Source organism: Elephantulus edwardii, unplaced genomic scaffold (assembly GCF_000299155.1).
Source record: "Elephantulus edwardii isolate Elephantulus edwardi_28Jun2011 unplaced genomic scaffold, EleEdw1.0 scaffold00028, whole genome shotgun sequence".
NCBI classification, from domain to species: domain Eukaryota; kingdom Metazoa; phylum Chordata; class Mammalia; order Macroscelidea; family Macroscelididae; genus Elephantulus; species Elephantulus edwardii.
Window position 1 is genome coordinate 13,842,601 of NW_006399778.1, and position 17,565 is coordinate 13,860,165.

General features: G+C 42.7%; 1 protein-coding gene across 4 annotated transcripts in view; it reads left to right on the forward strand.

The window, feature by feature from the left end:
* The window catches only part of EMC1 (ER membrane protein complex subunit 1), a 35,718-nt gene that overhangs the window by 7,192 nt on the left and 10,961 nt on the right, over nt 1–17,565 (forward strand). For 2 of the 4 annotated variants that reach the window (XM_006883590.1, XM_006883593.1), the window contains 14 exons: nt 2,464–2,592; nt 3,511–3,637; nt 4,346–4,495; nt 4,862–5,029; nt 5,555–5,626; nt 6,006–6,068; nt 7,016–7,138; nt 7,714–7,810; nt 8,588–8,710; nt 10,296–10,495; nt 10,658–10,807; nt 11,620–11,781; nt 12,319–12,438; nt 13,112–13,249. In XM_006883590.1, the coding sequence (XP_006883652.1) occupies nt 2,464–2,592; nt 3,511–3,637; nt 4,346–4,495; nt 4,862–5,029; nt 5,555–5,626; nt 6,006–6,068; nt 7,016–7,138; nt 7,714–7,810; nt 8,588–8,710; nt 10,296–10,495; nt 10,658–10,807; nt 11,620–11,781; nt 12,319–12,438; nt 13,112–13,249 (1,822 nt within the window). The remainder of the gene's footprint in view (nt 1–2,463; nt 2,593–3,510; nt 3,638–4,345; nt 4,496–4,861; nt 5,030–5,554; nt 5,627–6,005; nt 6,069–7,015; nt 7,139–7,713; nt 7,811–8,587; nt 8,711–10,295; nt 10,496–10,657; nt 10,808–11,619; nt 11,782–12,318; nt 12,439–13,111; nt 13,250–17,565) is intronic. The other 2 variants (XM_006883591.1, XM_006883592.1) reach the window with 2 other exon arrangements.

Sequence of the window (17,565 nt, forward strand, 5' to 3'; positions counted from 1 at the left end):
TAGGAGAAAGATGAGACAATCTGTGTCTGTACAGACTTTCAGTGTTGGAAACTCAAAGGAGCAGTTTTGCTTTGTCCCATAGAGTCACTGGTCAGAATCAACTCCACAGCAGTGGTTTGATAGGTACTGATTCACTAATCATGGAGTATTTCTGGTAGTTCTCTGTCTTCTTGTTTCTGGATAATCTTCAGCAGGATTTTGATTCACTAATCATATAGTCTTCGCAAATGCATACTATGCATCGGAGAGCTGGACTGTGACAAGGGATAATAGAAAGAGAATTGATGCGTTTGAGCTGTGGTGCTGGAGAAGAGTATTTAATTTACCATGAACTGCTAGAACAAACAGGTTTGTCCTGGAGAGGGTGAAGCTGGGCTGCTCCTTGGAGTCAAGGATTCTGACATACTTTGGACATGTTGCAAGAGAGTGTAGGGACAGCACAGGAGAGGAAGACCCTCGATGAGATGGATCAATTCAGTGGTTGGGGTAGTAGGAGTAGGTATGTTGGAGACAATGAAGTTGGCACAGGATAGAACACGGTTTAGGCTCTGTATAGGGTCACTGAGAGTCACAAGGGACACGAAGGCATGTAACAACAACAGTCATAAAGTATTTCTGGCAGTTCTCTGTTCCAGTCATTTTTGGATAATCTTCAGCAGGATTTTGCTTGTGTGTGATATTAATGATATTGTATGATAATTTCCACACTTTTTTGGGTCACCTGAAGAATGGGAATAAATAACAAATCTCTTCCAGTCAATTGACCGGGTAGTCGTCCTCCAGATTTGCTGGCACAACCTGGTAAGCACATCCAGGGCACCATCTGTTGAAATATGTCAGTTGGTAGTCCATCAATTCCTGGGGCGCAGACTGTTCTTTTCCTTCATCACCGTTGCCTCTTGACCATATGTTGTTTTGAAATTTTTCTGTGTCAGCCAATACATGTTGGGTTTAGAAGAGACCGTGGCACTAGAGACATTATTGCCAGTATCAAATGGATCTTGGCAGAAGGCAAAGATTACCAGAGGATATCTGTGTTTCATTGACTATGCAAAGGCATTTGTGTGGATCACAACAAATTGTGGTTAATCTTGAGAATGGGAATCCCAGATTGTGGGATAAGCACTTCTTTGTACTTATACAAAACCTATACTCAGACCAGGAAACAGTCTTCAGAACAGAGCAGGGAAACACTGCATGGTTCAAAAACAGAAAGGGAGTATGTCAGGGATGCATCTTGTCTCCATACCCTTTCAGTCTATATGCATAACAGATCATTTGGGAGGCTGGGCTTTATGAGGAGGAATGTGGCATCAGGACTGGAGGAAAACTCATCAGCAACCTACATTATGCAGATGACACAACCTTGCTTGCTGAAATTGAGGCAGACCTGAAGTGCTTGCTGCAAAAGGTCAAGGACTGTAATCTTCAGTATGGATTGAAGTTCAACATCAAGAAGACAAAGATTCTTACCACTGGGTCAATTGGCAGCACCAAGATAGATGGATGGAGAAAAGATTGAGGTTGTTAACAGTTAAAGCTTGATTGGCTGTACAGTCAACAGATGAATTGCATTGGGAAAAAAACTCCTGTCAGGGACCTTTCTAGACACACAATGATGTCAGTCTAGAGACTAAAGTGTGCCTACTCCAGGCCATAGTCTTTGCAAAGATTACTTGCTATGCATCAGAGAGCTGGACAGTGACTAAGGATGACAGAAGAATAATTGATGCCTTTGAGTTGTGATTCTGGAGAAGAGTCTTGAAGATAGCATGGACTGCCAAGAAAACAAATCAGTCTGTCTTGGAGAGGGTGAAACCAAGTTTCTCGTTGGAGGCAGGGATTTTCCAGCTCTGTGTCACATATTTTGGGTGCTTGTCCATGGAAAAGGACATCATGCTTGGAAAGGTGGAGGGGCAGCGCAGGAGAGGAAGACCCGGAATGAGATGGAATGATACAGTGACTAGGGCAATGGGGGTTGGTGTGTCAGAATCAGTGAGACTGGCTCAGGACAATGCAGGCTTCAGAGCTACTGTACACAGGGTCACTGTGAGTCACAGGCGACTGACTCGATGGCACATAACAACAACAGCAGCAGTCATACAGTGAGTTTTCAGGTGATGGGAACACACCAGTGAATGTGAGACAGTTTTTGTATCAGTATTGATGATACTTCATCATTGGTACCATAATGGATGTTGTCTGGATTGCTGGGAAGTCCCAGAAAAGAGAACAACCCTTGGGAAACTGGCAGGTTTCAGGGAAACATTATGGCAGAGTGGATAAAAGTAGATGCTTAAGTCAACTGATAAGAGGCAAAGGCAGAACTTAAATCCAAGTTGTATTTGACTCTGAAGGCTACATTCTCACATAGCCAATAACAGTGATAGTATTCTTGAGTATCTCCTCTGGCCTGAGACTCTGAAAGTGCGTGGCAGCTCTCACCTCTCTTCCTGTGCTCAGTTTTCAGGCACTTGGGCTGGTAGGTCTGCAGGAATCAGTGAGGTATGTTGCAGTCCTGAAGAAGACCACACTTGCCCTCCATCATCTCTCCAGTGGGCACCTGAAGTGGGTGGAGCATCTCCCAGAAAGGTAAGTATGCCATCTAACCTGATGATAGGTAACTCACCTGTTCTCTGCAGATATCTCTGTCTTCCCCCCAGCCCCCACTTATTGTTATTTGAATGAGAATTTATAAAGCAGATTGGTTTTCCATTCAACTCTTCATAGACATTTTATGACATTCATCTTTATTTTTGAGAAGCCTATAACATTTGGTTTTACCCAAGCTTACCTTATGCCTGATACAGTGTGTTGAGATCATGAGGTCTAATCTTGGATTCCCACAACCTGACTACACCTGGAGTTTTCTCTGCAATGAGGAGAAAACGCAAACATAGGTACTTTTCAGTTAAGTCAAATGAAGGGATGTGAATCACTCATTCATGGTTATAGAACTTTGGACTTTTTAGCTTCTAGTTTAAGCTTAAGCGTGATTGAACTGTCTGTTCCTATAATTTATTAAGACAAGAAGAGCCCAGCACAGGGGCTGAGTTAGGTTTGAGGTGATTTCCATAGTGGTGGAAAGCATTCATGATAGGATGAAACAGGAGGGAGCGAGGAGAAGGATCTGCGTAGCTTTTACTGCTTTTCAAAGGCAAGGATCAAAACCTCAAATTCTGATCAGACGAACCAAGTTATATTCATGCCCAAAGTGGGCCATTGGGTATTATCAGGGGGTAGTGTGTCTGACCTACCTGAAGAGGGCAGCCTTACTACAGCAGAAAGGAATGAAGTAAACTCAATATTTTCCTGTCTTCTGATTTTCAGCAAAAAGCTAACAATCGTTTTTCACATATAATCTCAACCTTCAAGGTTGATAGCCAGTTCAAATTTTAAAGAAACATGTCAAACAAAAACAATAATATTTGGCATTATGCCTCATTGTGAAAGATCTCTGAGGTTGGTCCTGAAACTGTTGTCCCCTTCTCTTCCTTCTCTCTCTCTTAGTGACAGCATCCATTACCAGATGGTGTACTCCTACGGCTCTGGGGTGGTGTGGGCTCTGGGAATTGTCCCCTTCAGCCATGTGAACATTGTCAAGTTCAGTGTGGAAGATGGAGAGATTGTTCAGCAGGTATGTTAGGGCATCTGGCTTGAGGTCTTATGAATTGGGGAGGAGAATTGTTAGAGCTCTTTGTTGTACTGGGGACCTGGGAACCTGGCTGGGAAGACGCAAAAGCTCTTTATGGTCTCTTAATCTGGTCACTTAAATGACTGGCTTGTCTTTCCCTTGAAACCTTTATTACTCAAACTCATTGCCATCAAGGCGGAACCCATTCCTGGCTGACGCTTAAGTTTCTGAGTTTGTAAATTACATGAGAGGAAATTGCCTATCTTTCTCCTATGATGGATTCATACCACCAGAGCTGTGCAGCTTTTGGGTTAGTAGGGCAACTCCATATGTACTAGTCCACTAGAATGCCAAATATTTATTAAGCACTCAAAAATTGTATAGATAGAGTCCATGCCAGTACTATAGGGTAATAAGATGCTTTGAAATAAATATAGAAGACCACATTGACAAATACAGTTGATATATGTTTGCCTGAAATGTGAGGCATTAAAATTGCTTGTATATTTGTCCATTGGCCAGAGGGAAAATGATGATTCTCTTCAGAGGCTCTTGAGAAGCTGGGAGGCCAAGAATGACTTTAGAGCTAACCAGGAAGAACCTTTGAACTTAGCATCCCCAGTGGACCTCTAGCAGTGATACTGCTGAGGAGCTGATAAGAAAATGTAGAAATTCTTCAAAAGCCTCCTCATTTGACACCTTTTCTTACAGGTCAGAGTTTCAACACCTTGGCTGCAAACTCTGACCGGAGCCTGTGGCGTGGTGAGTGAGGCTGTCCTGGTGTGCCCTGATCCGAGCTCGCGTTCCCTCCAAACGTTGGCCCTAGAGACAGAGTGGGAGCTGAGGCAGATCCCATTGCAGGTAAGAGACTTGAGTGGTGGAGAAGAGGGTGGAAGAGGGGAAAAAAAAGAGAGAGATTTGAGTGGTTTCTCCAGCATATGGCATTGCCAAGGATTTAGAAAACTTGGTATAATTCTCTGGAAGATCTTTTCTCCAGCATTACTGCTTCCTTCCTGAGTCTTGGCAGCCGTGAGAAGATACTCGGGCCTTTGGCTGAACTGGTACAAGGAGAAATGGGGCACTGTCCCCTGTGGGGAACCTAAATCTGAGCTTCTGGAGCCAAATGCTATGGCCTAGTTACTTCACTAGCAAAATGGGGCAGGCACTGCTGCCAGGGCTGGATCAGGGACTTGCCAGCTTCTGGCCCTAATCCTTCTTGTCTCTTAGTCTCTTGATTTAGAAATCAGAAATGGCTTCCAGCCTCGCATCCTGGCCACACAGCCCAACCCAGTGGATCCTTCTCGGCCCCAGTTTTTCCTGCAGTTATCCCCAAGCCACTATGCTCTGCTGCACTACCATCATGGGGTCCTAAGCCTGCTCAAAAACTTCTTACAGGTAACCAACGGCAACGTGGCATCCTAGGATTCCGGATCTAGCCATGGATGCTTGGAGCACCTGGCTTTGAATCTGGAGACATTGGCCCTTCTCTCTTAAAAAAACCCAAAACTCTTCAAGGCCAAATTTGATGGCCTGTTCCCAATGACTTCAGAGATTGAACAGATGTGGGTCACTTTTTCTCCTAAGTGAAAATTGTGAAAGATCTTTTAGAATAAAACTAGCACTTTCTTCTGAATCCACAGAAGAAGAAACACGTAAATTCTTACCTACTGATAGATACTGAGAACCTCATGGGATTTAGGTTTGACTGACCAGTACCTGTGTTGGAGGTTGGGAATAGTTCTGTTTTCAGCTGTAGGTGTAACTGAGCCTTTCTCTGCTCTGACATGCTCTTGCAATTATGTTCCAAAGCCTGGGACACTTGAAAGTGGCACCCTGTGCAGTTGGCCTGGGGAGGTGACCCTTGTAAGACTGTTGGTGATTAGGCCCTACTGGAGAACTGATATCTTGCCTTTCCTGCAGACTGCCTTGGTGAGCTTTGCCACCACTGGGGAGAAGACAGTGGCTGCCGTTATGACTTGCCTACATGAACCAGTGAGTATTGAGAATACCAGTAAGCATTAGGAGTTTCCCATCCTAGTCTCTGCCAGGCTTTAGTGGCTGTTTCTGTCAGGAGCTCCAGGAATCAGAAATCGGGCACATTTGCCTGGTCAGGGTGAACCCCAAGGGTTTGAATGACGTTTTCACCTTATCTGCAGAGCTTTCAGCACACCCCCTTCTTTCAGGGATGAGGTCCTACTGTGAAGACCTTACTTTCACTGGGACAACTAGGGATTGCATACACTTTATAAGCAGGGTGAAAATGAGATTGACCTTCTGTGAAGTGCTGAGAAGACTCAAATGAAAGCCTTTATTTTGGTGAATGGGAAGTGACCTTGAACTAAACTTTGTCCTTCTGTTCTCTTTCCTCTAGCAGAAAACTAGCAGTTCTGAAGATGGGTCAGTGAGAAGTGCTTTGGAGAAGCCTAGCCCAAAGGTAAGGTGTGGCATTGCTTGAGTGTGCCAGACCTGAGGACATAAGCCCCCACAGAGAAGGTGTGACTGCAGCTACCCAGCCTTGCCTGGGGTTTCTGAGTGCTGGAAATGAAATGTCATCTCTCTTTGTCTTATTACTTGACTGAGGGAGTAGGCAGAGTGAGGGGAGAGACAGAGTATTCAAACTTAGTAAATAAATGAGTATAAAATTTAAAAAAAAGAAGAAAGAATGAAAGTAGACTCCCTGTATCTGTTCATAACTACTCACTCCTCTGGGTCTCAGTACCAGTTCCTTTCAAACCCAGCTGGTGGAGTTGAGTGGTAGTTTGTACAGTTGCACTGAAACAGAAGCATGTGACATTGGTGGAAAGCAGAGGATTCTGCTGTGGTTTTCTGAAGGGCTTTTGCTTCTAGCACGTGTTCATGACTTTACCTCTCTTTGAGAAATCACCTACGTTATTCTAGTTACCATGTAAAACAAGCGTTTGTGGGTTTTCCCCCTCCCAACCAACAAGTGTTTGTGTTTTTGGTTTTTTTTTTTTTAGACAAATTTACCACTGAATTGATTCTCACTCATGAAAACTATGTGTATTAATTGAAATATTCCCCCTAGAGTTTTCAGTGGTTGATTTTTTTTTTTTAGAAGCAAATCATTAGACCGGTCTTCTAGGTGCCTCTGGGTAGACTTGAACCTGTAGCCTTTTGGTTAGCATTTGGGGACATGTTTACTATATGCATTACCCGGGGTACCAAATATGACTGAAAGTATATACTTATAATGGAATTTGTTTACTCAAAGACCTTACCTCAGGCTTTAGCTTTCTTTTCTTTTGCTTGAAGTCTCCCTTTGGCTTGACTCCTCCAGTGTTTGCCCCTAATCCTTGCACTTGCTTGGGAATTTTACTTTAGCGAATCTCTCTAGTAACTGTCTATTTTCTGTTCCCCTAGCACTCCCTGGACTGCTTCAACCAGACTTACACCATTAACCTCTACTTAGTGGAGACAGGGCGGCGGCTGCTTGACACCACGATTACATTTAGCCTGGAACAGAATGGAACTCGGCCTGAGCGGGTGAGCAAAGCCTTTGTTTTTGGACTTCTTCCTGCTGACACCTCCACTTGGGGCTTCCCCTCCTTGGGGGCAGATCATGTGTCCTGGATTAGGACTCTCAGGACATGGCCTCTAGTTCTCAAGTTAATATATGTGGCAGTGATCTGCCTGTGCGTTAACAATAAAAGCTGGCATGGGTTAGGCTGTCACTGTGTTCTAGGCACTGTGCTGAGCTACTAACATGCGTTACTTGATGTAACCCTTTCAACAATCTTATGGAATGCTTAGTCCTGACCTTGCTTTTCAAGTAAGGAAACTGTCAAAATTCTCCACAGTCTCATATCAGTACAAGGCGTTCCAGGACTCACACTCAGGTCTATCACCCTTCATAGCCCACACCTTTTAATCTTGACCCAATATTGCTTCTGTGTACATCAAGTTTTGCTTTTGAACCTTTCTGGGTTATGACCTTTTCATCTCTAAAATGGAAAGAGTAGTCTTGAACAATACCTTTGAATCATGACTCTTGGGCTCTGGTCCTTGAGAAGCATTTGGATTTTCACTGATTACAGTTGTCTCTACTGTTTTGCTTAAAGCTGTATATTCAGGTGTTCTTGAAAAAGGATGACTCAGTGGGCTATCGGGCCCTGGTACAGACAGAGGATCACCTGCTACTTTTCCTGCAGCAGCTGGGTAAGTCATTCCATTTAACCTGCATTTTTTTTCTTTTTTTTAAAATTTATTATTATTATTTTTTATGTGTGTACCATCAAATCGGATCTGACTGTTACAGGAGGCAATTGTTCCTCCTTCTTCAGCAAAGCATCTGGTGGATTTGAACTGCACACCTCTGGGATTACAGTGCAGCTTCTTGCCACTAGGCCACCAGAGCTTGCCTTAACCTGGTTTTTTAAAAAAGTACTTTTTATTGTGATTTAAATGAAAGTTTAAAAAAAAATTTTAATTTTCATTCATTCATTCATCTTCCCCCTTCCTTCCCATTTAATCCATAATGTATGTACTGTTCCAGATTGTTAAATGCGTCTGATCGTCCATTTTGAATTGACCTTCCCCGCACCTATTCCAATACAATGTTCATTATCCATTCTTTTCCTTCTCTGCTCTCCCCTTCGTCACAGGCACCACCTCCCCCTCCTGCCCTGGTAACCAGCTTATTTTTGTAACAGCGGTCTTATACAGTGTTTGTCCTCTTTTTAACTCATTTTCTTGAGATCTACCCGTAAGTTCCATCAGACTTTATTTGTATGTGGTCGGGAGGGCTGTGCCATCTGCTTTTGAATCACTCCTCTGTACTCTCGGGTTGGGATACAGAGCTTTCTGCACTTGACCAGGAGATTGCTGTGCTGTTTCTTATTACACAAATGCCATGGTGATTGCTGAACCACCTAGAAGAGAATCCCTTCAGGGTTGGAGGGGCAGGCTTAGCTTTTAAAGTGCCCTCTTCTGCAGCAGGGAAGGTGGTGCTGTGGAGCCGGGAAGAGTCACTGGCAGAAGTGGTGTGCCTTGAGATGGTGGATCTCCCCCTGACGGGGGCACAGGCTGAGCTGGAAGGAGAATTTGGCAAGAAAGCAGGTAGGAACCTCTAGGGGTGGGACAGCAGAGTTGCTGAAGGGGTGCTGTAGGACAGGTTCTGTTCTCCGACCACATCTCAACAGTGGACCACATCCTGGGCTTTTTGGGCTCAGGCAAATGGAAGTAGCTCTGCCACCACTTCTTAGAGCATTAGCACCCATGGTGCCTTATGTAGCCTTTGTTTCTGAAATTGACTGTGAATCCCTCTAGGGAAGGAACCCGAGGACAAAGAATCTTAAGAACTTAGAGTAGTAATAGGTACCAGAGCTTGAGTACCATATTTGTCAAGCAAAATTTGAGACACTTTGCACCAGTTACCCTCAAAGCAATAGCCATACCTTTCTAGAAAACCGTAACTGGGCTCGCTTGCAGTACAAGCCCAGGGCCCTCTGGAGCCAGCCATACCTATTCCTCAGATTTGATGCACTTTGCTCTCCCTTGTCTCTCATCTGTCCAATTACCCTCTACCCAGTTCATGTTTATTGAGGGCCTACTCTGGGCCAGGCACCCTGATAGGCACTGTAGAATTTCATGAGCCAAGGATTAATTTGACTTTACTATTTGTTTCTGCTGCCTGGATCCAGCGATTCAAGGTAAAGCCTGCTTCTTGCTGCCTTGGTGCCCGTTGCGTGGCTAGCTTTTGGTTAGTTATTTTTCTTTCTATCAACGAGGGATAGACTGTGTTTTTGTGTCACCTGCTGTGTTGCGACTTGTGCAGTTTGCTATCACTTTCTTGAGCTGAGGTAAATGGTAAATAAGCAAAGGTATGACATTTTTAAAAAAATTGTGTATTTATTATGTATAAGCTGCCGTGTTAATACACCATGTGACCTGAACATTGTAACAGTCCTTCAGGAAACATGTCATTTTATAGATGAGAAACTAGAGTAAAAAAGCGAAATAAATTTCATGAGATCATATATTAGTAAGTAAGGGGGCTGGCATTTAGATTCACCCAGCAACTGAGACCATGCTCTGTGCTCCGCTGCCCTGCATCTGTGACCACATCTACCTTGCGGAGGACAATTAAAGGATGGTGGTCTTATTGACGGAGAGTTAGGGATAGAGTGGTTGATAATCCTGGGAACTGGAAGTAGACAGGTCTGTTGGGTGCAGGTTAAATAGACAAATAGAAATGAAGAGGTGAGGGTGAGGCGGGAGGCGAGATGGAAGTAACTGTTCATGATTTCACATATGTCTGCACCCTTGGGCCTCTACACTCCCATCTCCTTGGGTTATGTCATGGCAACCAGATGCTTTTTTGTGGATGTGGGCTGTAGTAGGGACATTCACAGCATGGCTACATCTTGCATGGCTGACCCCTAATCCATTAATCTCCAGGCAGCTGAATTAGATAAAGAGCCAAATAAGTAAATTTTGCATGACTAGTGCTGAGTTTGAGACCATTGGCATCAGGCACAAGCCTACCCTTTGGGCTTATAACCTGGGATGTGAATGCCTTGAGTGTGCCACTGGAGAGAGAGTTATCCATTCCTCCTGGAACTGCAAGTGCCTCCTTGCTAGAAACATCTGATCTATTGAAGAGCAGACTCAGCTGCATCCATTACCTTTTCCTTAACACCAGATGGCTTGCTGGGGATGTTCCTGAAACGCCTTTCGTCTCAGCTCATCCTGTTGCAGGCGTGGACTGCCCACCTCTGGAAAATGTTCTATGATGCTCGGAAGCCCCGAAGTCAGATTAAGAATGAGATCAACATCGATACCCTCGCCAGGGATGAATTCAACCTGCAGAAGATGATGGTAATGGCAACAGCTTCAGGCAAGGTGAGAAGAGATTTAAGACCCAACTACTAGACCTTCTGAGGTTCAGGAGCTGGGAAACAAAGTTCTTGGTAGGGGCTAGCACTGGTTTTCATTCTCAAGAACAGAGTTGAGTTTTTTGGCTTGTCTTTGTAGTAGTCAGCCAAGTGCTTGCTTATCTTGCAGCTTTTTGGCATTGAGAGCAGTTCGGGTACCATCCTGTGGAAACAGTATCTTCCCAATGTTAAGCCAGACTCCTCCTTTAAACTGATGGTGCAGAGGACAACTGCTCACTTCCCCCACCCTCCGCAGTGTACCCTCCTGGTAAAGGACAAGGTGAGGCTTTTGATCCACCTTCTCATTTGAACGAATGGGGTTGGGCTCTTTTAGTGTTTTGTAACTTATGTCTCTCCTGGGCCCATGGAATTCTGTGAGTTAGAGAGGAGCATCAAGGGTTAGAGCCCTGTTCCTTCTCATTTCATATTTGCATGGAGGAACAATCCAGCACTAATTTGGAATCAACTAGGAAACTGGTGTGACTTCATCAGATTTATAGTTGGCCAGGTCTCTTCTCTCCCAGGTGTAAGCTGTTGTTAACATCTGTTTTCTGTTCTCTCTATGAAGGAAAGAAAGACAAAGTTATTTCATCTTTGCTTTTCAAAATAAGAGTGTGTTTATGGATTCAATCTAGGGTTATTGGGAATAGGCTTTGAGACTTTCATTTTGAATGGCTGCCCTAAAGTCACAGACTTGGTATTGGATCTTTTTATTTGTTCTTTGACCACTGGAGGGATTTTATTGTCTTCCTCTTCACTTATTGACCTTTAGAAATGTTTAAGTGAATTCTGAAGTTTTCTAATGAAAGCTTATTTGTTATTAGTAAAAAAAATATATCATTAATTTTTTTAAAGCGGTTTTTAAATGAACCTTTAGTTTCTGGTTAAGTTTGGAACCAGAGACAACTTGACTTTTTTCTTTTTGATGGTAGCATAGGAGACCATTTACCTTCAGCCAACAATTTATCTTCTAGGTAGAGGGCACCGACTGGGAATCTTTCCCAGTTGAGCTGAAACCTAGTTTGCCAGATTTTTCCATTAGGATTTATATTCCTTTTGTACTAGTGGAATCTGACAGTTTGCCTCTTACAGGAGACAGGAATGAGCTCTCTTTATGTCTTCAATCCCATTTTTGGAAAGTGGAGTCAAGTGGCTCCCCCAGTACTGAAGCGCCCCATCCTGCAGTCCTTGCTTCTACCCGTCATGGATCAAGATTATGCCAAGGTGTTGCTGCTAATAGATGATGAGTATAAGGTACTGTAATTTTAGTGGATGGACCACATCCCAGTGGAGTTGAGTATAGACAAAGGGGTGGTGAGACAGTAGTGGACCAGAGATGGAACACGGTGCATATTTGGGCTCTGAGAACATACCTAAGGAATTTGATTGCTGTTTATGCTCTTGTAAAATCTTCAGATTCTTTTTTTTTTTTAACTTATCTTTTATTTTAGTATTTTTTTGTGGGTACCGTCAAATTAGATTTGACTGGTACAGGAGGAGATTACTCCTCCTCCTCCAGCAGAGCATCTGGTGGATTCGAACTGCGTACCTCTGGGATTGCAGTGCAGCTTCTTGCCACTAGGCCACCTAGAGCTCCCTTAAAATCCTCGGGTTCTTAAGAGCTAAATTTAAGCCCAAAATTGAGTTCAGTAGATATTTTATTCCTTCAAGCTTGTTGTTTTGTCTCTAAATCTCTCTTCCGATGGGGAAACAATAATGAGTCTTAGGAAACTGGGCTCAGAGACTGCTAAGCATATCCTTTAGCTCTTCTTGGATTCTGGATTTTTCCAGGTCACAGCTTTCCCAGCCACTCGGAATGTCTTACGACAGCTACATGAGCTTGCCCCTTCCATCTTCTTCTATTTGGTGGATGCAGAGCAGGGACGTCTAAGTGGATACCGGCTTCGAAAGGTAGGGAAGGGGCCTAGACTCTTCCCAAAGACTCCGTAGTGAAGGTGGATGTTTTCTGGTTACCTGGCTAAGAAGTGAATTAAGCTAATAATTTTATTGTAAACTTTTTATTGTTATGTGCCATCAATTCACCTGCGACTCATAGCAATCATATGTGCAACACCTCTGAAGCCTGCCCTGTCCTGACCTGTCTTAATGACTCTGTCACATCTACCACCATTACTCCAGTTACTGTGTCAATCCATCTCATCTGGGTTCGTCTTCTCTTGCGCTGTCTCTTCACCCTTCTGAGCATGATGTCCGTCTCCAAGGACTGGTCTTTCCTGGACACATGCCCAAAGTATGTGAGATGGAGCTTCAAATCCTAGCCTCCAAGGAAACTTGTTTTCCTCCTCTCCAAGACAGACCTGTTTGTTCTCTTGGCAGTCCATAGTATCTTCGTTGTAAACTTAGATCACCATTATTCTGATGTCTAATTTGAAATCAGTTATTTGATCTTATTTATTGAGTAGCTACTACTTACTGCCAATTTATTGAGCAGCTGCTACATAGGGAACTCTTTACAGCACAAAGGTTCACAGATGATAAAATACAGAATATGTCTTGAGCTGTGTCTTAGGGCTAAATGTACTGTCCTGACCACAAGTGCAGGCTCTTTTTGCCCCTACCCCAGGATCTCACCACTGAACTGAGTTGGGAGTTGACCATCCCCCCAGAAGTACAACGGATCGTCACGGTCAAGGGGAAGCGCAGCAGTGAACACGTTCATTCCCAGGGCCGTGTGATGGGGGATCGGAGTGTGCTCTACAAGGTATGGTACAGCAGTCGCTCAGAGCTGAGTCTTCAGAATCATGAAAACAGGGGTGTAAATTTGGACTGAGAATTTGGTAGATACATCATTTTGGGTAATCTCTGAGTCTTAAGTTTATTATCCGCAAAATGGGCATCATAAGATATCCTCCTGCTACTATTGTTTTGATGATGATGGCATGACATATTTGTGCTTACCAGCCCTTCCTATCCCTCTACTGCCATGAAATTGACTCTAGTGCAAAACAACCTTATAACACAGAGTAGAATTATTCTGTAGGGTTTTCAAGGCTGTAAATCATTAGAGAGCAAGGCTGCTCCTCTTTCTCCCTTGGAATGGCTTGTGGTTTGAACCTTTTGGCTAGCAGCCCAGCACTTAACCCATTGTATACAGTCCATGGCATACATGGTAACTACCCAATAGGTTGTGTTTTATTATTATTATTATTATTATTACCAAGTGGCAAGAAGCTTTGCTGCAATTCCAAAGGCATGTGGTTCAAGGCCACCAGCTACTCCTTGTGAGAAGGATGGGCAGTCTCCTCCCATGTGATTAATTGCCTCTGAAAACCTGCTAGAGGGTCAACTATGGGTTGGTTCCGACTCTTTTGTACACAACAACAACAATTATTATTAGTGGTGATGCAGATGATGTAGCATTCTAGCGTGAAACCTTAGCTAAGACATCAGAAATTCTCAATGTGCTAACTTTCCAGGTAATGGGAAGGGGGGGAAGCTAAGAGAAATAACTAATGGGCTGCAAAAATGTCTTATAATGTAAGCATAATGTTGTGTGCCATCAAGTTGAAACTGACTCATAGCTAACCCTCCAGCAGGTTTTCAGAGGTAGTTAAATTGCTTGGCAGGAGATTACCCATCCTTCTCCCATGGAGAAGTTGGGGTCTTTGAACCGTGTGCCTTTTGGGTTGCAGTGCAGCTTGAATAGAACTCTAAGTGTGAGGCATCATAGCCTACTGCAAGCCAAGAGCTGAACTGTCCAGGCTTAGTCTCTGCCAGGGATTAACTGTTCGTCATGGCCAGTTTACTTTAACTTCTTTCACCAATGTGATGGGTATAACATTTACTTCATAGAATTGTTTCGGAGATTAAAAATAACATGAAAAGCTATTAGAACTGGGTCGACCACCAATTTAAAATTTTTTAGCCTAGTTTTTTATTTTCCCCAACAAACTTTATTTTAGCATAGTTTTGGATTCACGTAAAAGTCACAAAGTACATAGAGTTTCAGAATTCCTCTTAACTAATTTTCCCCTAGGTGACTATGGTACATTTACCTAAACTAAAACCTCAATATTAGACCACTCTAATGTGCTGAAGAACAAAGATGTCATTCTAGAGATGAAGGTACACCTAGTACAGGCGATGGTCTTCGCAGTTACTTGCTATGCACTGCAGAGAGCTGGATAGTGAATAAGAATGGCAGTAGAAGATTCAATGCCTTTAAATTGCAGTGCTGGAGAAGAATATTGAACATACCATGGACTGCCAAGAGAAAAACAGGTTTGTCCTAGGGAGGATGAAGAGCCTAGTTGCTCTTTGGAGGCAAGGATTTTGAAGCTCTATCTCAGATACATTGGACATATTGCCTGGAGAGACCGGTCCTTGGAAAAGAACAACATGCTTGGAAGGGTGGAGGGACAACGCAGGTGAGGAAGACCCCAAATGAGACGGATAGACACGGTAACTGGGGCAATGGGAAGAGGTGTGTCAGAGACAGTGAGACTAGCTCAAGATAGGGCAGGATTTAGAGCTGTTGTGCATAGGGACGCTATGAGTTGTAGGCTCCTCCATGGCACAGAAGAACAACATTAGTACATTACTATAATTATACTCTAGACTTTATGAGTTTCACCAGTCTTTTTTGCAACAGCCTTGCTCTGTTGTGGGCTCCAAACCAAGATCTCATATTGCATTTAGCCATCTTGCCTCCTTAGTCTCCTCTGGTCTGTGACAGTTTCTCAGTCTTTTTGGCTTTCCATAATTTGACAGATCTGGGGAGAGTACTGGTCAGCTGTTTTGTAGGTTGCCCCTCAATTCTGGTTTGTCTGCTGTTTCCTCATTATTAGACTGTTTGTGGGTTTTTTGCAGGTACACCACAGAGGTGAAACAACAAATATTTTTTGAGTGCTAAGTAGAGGCCAGGCATCTTTTTGACATTGGGACATGACAGCAAATACAGCACTTCCTATTTTCTGAGCTTTCATTGTGGTTGAAAGAGGTTAATAATAAATACATAAATTATATAAATTGTAAGTAAGTTATGAGAGGACATCATACATGAAGAAAGCATGTCATTAAAAAAGATAGAAAGAAGATACAGAATGGATGTCATGACTCTGAGGCCTGTTGGTCACACTGTCAGTGCATCCTGCATATAGAAGTACAGACATTTCTACTTGGTCTTGTCACAGTGAGGTGCTCAAGCCTGGGGTGATGGTTTGTATCTGTGTACGCTCATTCCTTTTTGGTCCTGGGTCTGCAAAAGATTCCTAAAGCCATGCGTATGTCCTCTGATTTCCCCTTCTGTTAGTCATAGATGACCCAGAAAACTCTTATGATAATTCAAAGATCAAAGGAAATGATAAGGATGCTAACATAATGGTTTAGGGAGCTCTGGTGGAAGCTCTGGTGGCCGAGTGGTTAGGCTTTCCACTGCACTGTGGTGCCAACACAAAGGCATGAGGTTTGAATCCACTAGCTGTTCTGTGGACGAAAGAAGGGCTGTCTCCTCCCCTGCTATTTATAGCCTCTGAAAGCCCACTGGAGGTTCTGCTATGAGATGGTTCTGACTTCACAGCACACAACAGCAATAGCATCATAATTGATTACCAATAAAAGGACTAACTCTTTTTCTATGAAGATGGTGCCAAAAGTGAAGAAGGAAGCCCCTGCCCCTCCCAAAACTGAAGCCAAAGCAAAGGCATTAAAAGGCCAAGAAGGCAGTCATAAAGGGAATCCACAGCCAAAAAAAAAAGATCTGCATGTTACCCACCTTTCAGCAGCTTAAGATGCTGAGACTCTGAAGGCAGCCCAAGTACCTCCAGAAGAGCGCCCCCAGGAGAAACAAGCTTGACCACTGTGCCATCATCAAGTTTCTCCTGACCACTGAGTCAGCCATGAAGAAGAGAGAAAATAACAACACACTTGTGTTCATTGTCAAGGCCAACAAGCACCAAATTAAACAAGCTGTAAAGAAGCTCTGTGACACCGATGTGGCCAAGGTCAACACTTTGATTAGGCCTGATGGAGAGAGGAAGGCATATGTTCGACTTGCTCCTGACTATGATGCTTTGGATGTTGCCAACAAAATTGAGATCATCTAAACTGAGTCCTACTCGATGGGCTGATTCTAAATATAAATTTTTCTCACCAATAAATAAAAAGGACCAATTGAAATCTCAAAGAAAGACTAAAACAATTTTCCAGAGGATCTTACCATTTTCCTGTTGATTATATGAAGCACCTGTATAGTTGTCTCTGACCTTTTTCTCTGAAATTAAGAATTCAAGATAATTCATTATTTGACTGATACCAATCAAAAAAATAATATTTATGTTTAAAATGTGTTTAGTTCATTAATGACCTCATTCCCAAATTATTTTTTTATTTAAGTAGCTTTATTATTGCAATTTTAATAACATAAATAAATAGTTATGTCAGCACTTAAAATCCTTGTGGGACAGGCATTCAGCCACATAGATTTCACTGTCATTTCTTTGAGCTCTTCTCATTTGAATGGAATGCAGTTTTACTGTCAAACTGCGCAGGGAAATGAAGAATTGTGTTTTTGGAGCCAAAAAAGACTTGAAACATGAATATTACTGTCAAACACAATGGAACAGAGCTTATTAATGAGAATAATTATTGTTCCTTGCTCTGAAGAAGAAAGAACAAATAGAGAAATAAGAAATATCTTTTAAAAATTGAAACTTGCATAAATGTATAATGTATATTATAAAGTGCTAATCCTTCTTATGTCATATATATACACATACATATATACATTCAGTTTATGAAAAAGAGAAAAAATGGAAAAATAGCAAAAACTGCTGTAAAGTACAGAGGTGCTAATGTGAATGGAAAAAATGATAAATGAAGAGAGCTGAACAAAAGATTTCAAAGGGTAGCTTAAGAAGAAAAAGTAAAATATTATGCAATGAACAAAGAACTGGAGTTAAAAATTAAAAGAGAAGAACACATTTGGTATTTCTTGAGATTGAAGAAGAAGAAAATACAAGCTGTTAGTTGCAATATTGAAGAATTGTTGTTGTTGTTATGTGCCATCGAGTCGTTTGC